Raw genomic sequence first — 4,108 nt, forward strand, 5'->3', positions numbered from 1 at the left:
GGGCGCGGCCCCCCCCCCCGCACCCCCCTTCGGCCCCCCCCCACCTGGAGGGAGGGGAGGAGGAAGGAGGGAGGTGAAGTAGCCGTCCAAGGAGACACACTGATAAACTCTGGTTTTATTTTGGGCTTCATTTACATGAAGTCGCCTCGGTCGACGACGCTGCTCTATTTTTACCCTGCTGTAAAAACAGCCTGGTTGCCCCCCCCCCCATCTCGCCCCCCCCCCCCCCCGCACACNNNGTGTGTGTGTGTGTGTGTGTTTCCACTCAGCACAGTTCTCTTTACACACCGTTTATTTTTCCGATGATTCGTATAAAGATGACAAATGGAAAAGGCCAGGTGTCGGCGAGCAGCGTTACAGAACTGTTACAGAACTGTTACAGAACTGTTACATTTGTTATTTTCACCTCGTACCTACGTAAACATATGTTCACCGGCGCCACACTCTGACCAACGTGGAAGTCGCAGTACAAACACACACACACACACACACAGTTATTATCACGTACTCCGCTCTGAGGCGTGAAAAACAGGGAGGAAGAAAAGGTGGAAGAATATATTTATATTTATATATTTATATATTTATATATTTATATATTTATATTCTAAACATGGACGGATTAATAAGTCTTTAATTAATCACCGGGGACTAATTAAGATTAACTGTGACTCAAATGAATCACAACTAATCACGATCAATGAGATAAAAACACTCTCCTAAAAATAAATGTTTTTTTTTCTGTCAATAACAGCAGTTTAATTTTTTAAACGATGGAATTATTAATCTGGAAAAATAAACAAAAAAAAATAACCTGAGAGTTTGGAGTTTTTAGATACTGGTTTGTAGAGGTGTAGGAAAATACTGATACATTGGAACATTACGATATTCCATTTCCTGATCCCGTATCAATCTCCTCAGTCATTGATCAGTTATTGATTTTTTTTTCTCACCAATTTCCAGTCCAATATTCCTGGTGTTGGTTCATTTTCTTTTTCGTTTCTTTCTTCTCTAGTGATTCCAAATGTCGTGCCTGTATTATCGTTTTTTTTTCTGTCAATAACAGCAGTTTAATTTTTTAAACGATGGAATTATTAATCTGGAAAAATAAACAAAAAAAAAATAACCTGAGAGTTTGGAGTTTTTAGATACTGGTTTGTAGAGGTGTAGGAAAATATTGATACATTGGAATATCACGATATTTCCATTTCCTGATCCTGTATCAATCTCCTTAGTCATTGATCAGTTATTGATTTTTTTTTCTCACCAATTTCCAGTCCAATATTCCTGGTGTTGGTTCATTTTCTTTTTCGTTTCTTTCTTCTCTAGTGATTCCAAATGTCGTGCCTGTATTATCACAGTATATCATATCATTGTGACTGTATCGTGATACGTATCGTATCGCCAGATCCCTGCCGTTACAGCCCCCTACTGGTGTGTTAGATACGGTACCAGGGGCCTTATGTTTGAAAACCATTTTTTCTAAATTGTTTTTTCTTCTTCTTCTTCTTCTTCTTCTTCCAGGGGCGGCCAACCACCACAGCCAGTCCACGTTACAGCCCCCCCTGCCCCCACCGCACAACCACCACACCTTGTCCCACCAGTCTGCAAACAGCTTGAACAGAAACACCCTGAGAGGGGGCCGCAACCCGATCCACGCCCCGGCCCCTGGCACAGGGGAGGGGCCGACCACCCCGGAGTCCGTCCAGCTCCAGGACAGCTGGGTCCTCAACAGTAACGTCCCCCTGGAGACCAGGTCAGAGCGCTGCACTTCACTTTAACACCCACAGACAAACACTGTAGGCACAGCAGCCGGGTGATCAATAGTGAGGAATTAAAAGGTCAGAGGTTTGACGCCTCAGCGGCGTTCCGGTGGCCGCTGGGAGGAACTGCAGGAGGAGGCAGCGCTAACACAGCTTAGACTGGGAATTAATGAGATAATCCCAGCAAACGTCTCCTACAGTGGCGTGTTATAGTAGTGATAGTAATTCATCTCTAGGGTCAAAGGTCATTATTGGGTTAAAGGTCAAACTTCAACTTTTTATTATTCCGATTCCCGTCTCCTGACCTTAGGTCACATGATCTGACTGGACTCTGATTGGACGTCGTTCATGCAGCATTATTTGCGTCGTCGTTTTTTTTAAGTGGTTGACTTAACGCATCATTTGGCGCCACCTGTCTTCCTGCTTCGTTTTAGAACTACACAGCTAAAGAACGGTTCTCACTGACCAACTTCATTTGTTCGTTAAATCCACCAATCAGATCCTTTCTTTTCTCTCCCCAGCCCCCGTTACCACCCCCCCCTCCCCCCCCCCCCCAACCACCACACCTTGTCCCACCAGTCTGCAAACAGCTTGAACAGAAACACCCTGAGAGGGGGCCGCAACCCGATCCACGCCCCCGCCCCTGGCACAGGGGAGGGGCCGACCACCCCGGAGTCCGTCCAGCTCCAGGACAGCTGGGTCCTCAACAGTAACGTCCCCCTGGAGACCAGGTCAGAGCGCTGCACTTCACTTTAACACCCACAGACAAACACTGTAGGCACAGCAGCCGGGTGATCAATAGTGAGGAATTAAAAGGTCAGAGGTTTGACGCCTCAGCGGCGTTCCGGTGGCCGCTGGGAGGAACTGCAGGAGGAGGCAGCGCTAACACAGCTCAGACTGGGAATTAATGAGATAATCCCAGCAAACGTCTCCTACAGTGGCGTGTTATAGTAGTGATAGTAATTCATCTCTAGGGTCAAAGGTCATTATTGGGTTAAAGGTCAAACTTCAACTTTTTATTATTCCGATTCCCGTCTCCTGACCTCAGGTCACATGATCTGACTGGACTCTGATTGGACGTCGTTCATGCAGCATTATTTGCGTCGTCGTTTTTTTTAAGTGGTTGACTTAACGCATCATTTGGCGCCACCTGTCTTCCTGCTTCGTTTTAGAACTACACAGCTAAAGAACGGTTCTCACTGACCAACTTCATTTGTTCGTTAAATCCACCAATCAGATCCTTTCTTTTCTCTCCCAACTTTTCATTTATTTGGAGACAGATTATTGAGTTTTTGTCGCTCTACTCCCCGTCCTCCCCCCCACCCCCCCCCTGCGGCAGGTCGTGACCCCCATTGTTGGAGTCTCCTGTTCATGATGCAGTGAACATCGTCAGGTGAACCGTTCTGACCGTCCACTGAACAAAGATCCACTTTGGCAGTTTGTGAAGCTCAGAGTCGGCGTTCTGCTGCTGAGGGATCAATAAAGTTCCCGGACAAAAGCACATTATCTTGATTGGGGAGCGGGGGGGTCAGAGGGGGGCGCTCTAATACACTGTACGTCTATGTGTCAATGGCTTGTTCACATATATGCAGATCCCTGGTGCCAGGACTGCTGATGCTCCAGCGCTGCTAACACAGTTTTCAACCAAAATGATATTGATTTGTCGTCATCGTCGGTGTGCGAAGAATTTAATTTAATTTCTTGGTTTAATCCTTGTAGCGGTTTGGTCCAATTTATGGCAAAAGTTCCAGGAAAAAAAATCTAATTAAATTTGAGTGAAGTTGGTGTCAGAGTGGGGGTGTCTGTCCAAGAACAGGAGGTTATGACATCATCAAACACCAGTGAACAGGAAGTGACATCATGATTACGTTACGCTGCAGGTCAGAGTCTCAGACTGAGAAACATCTGCTCAGCAACAAGTGATGGTTCCAGTCTGGAAGGGTCGGAAAACCAGGAGATTGGAATGTGTTGTCGATGGTTGTCGATGTTTGTCGATGGTTGTCGATGGTTGTCGATGGTTGTTGCTGCTGCTGCTGCTGCTGCCCTGTTTCCATGGCAGTGGTTCATCACAGTGGGTCTGGTCTGATGACCTCATCGTCTAATGACTCAGAGTCGAAGTCCTGCAGTTTCAGAGTTTTCTTTCTTTCTTTTTTGAAACTTCTAAATCAGTGGAGAGGATTTTTAAAGAGTTCAGTGAGATGAACCTCAACAACAACAACAACAACTTCTTCTTCTTCTTCTTTGGTCCGATCCCCACCGTGGATCATCTGCCCTCATCTCACCCTCACCCCCCCCTCCCCCCCCCTTCTTTTTCCCCCGCCACACTCCCCCACCATGTGCTTTCTCGC

The 4,108-nt window shown here is 46.4% G+C and overlaps 1 protein-coding gene across 1 annotated transcript in view; it reads left to right on the top strand.

Annotated features, from left to right (window-relative positions):
• The window catches only part of tenm2a (teneurin transmembrane protein 2a), a 123,507-nt gene that overhangs the window by 52,674 nt on the left and 66,725 nt on the right, over window positions 1–4,108 (top strand). Inside the window, 1 exon segment of the mRNA XM_008327623.3 lies at window positions 1,522–1,753. Coding sequence (XP_008325845.2) covers window positions 1,522–1,753 — 232 coding nt within the window.

The sequence above is a fragment of the Cynoglossus semilaevis genome, chromosome 15, assembly GCF_000523025.1.
Source record: "Cynoglossus semilaevis isolate Cse_v1.0 chromosome 15, Cse_v1.0, whole genome shotgun sequence".
Classification (NCBI taxonomy): domain Eukaryota; kingdom Metazoa; phylum Chordata; class Actinopteri; order Pleuronectiformes; family Cynoglossidae; genus Cynoglossus; species Cynoglossus semilaevis.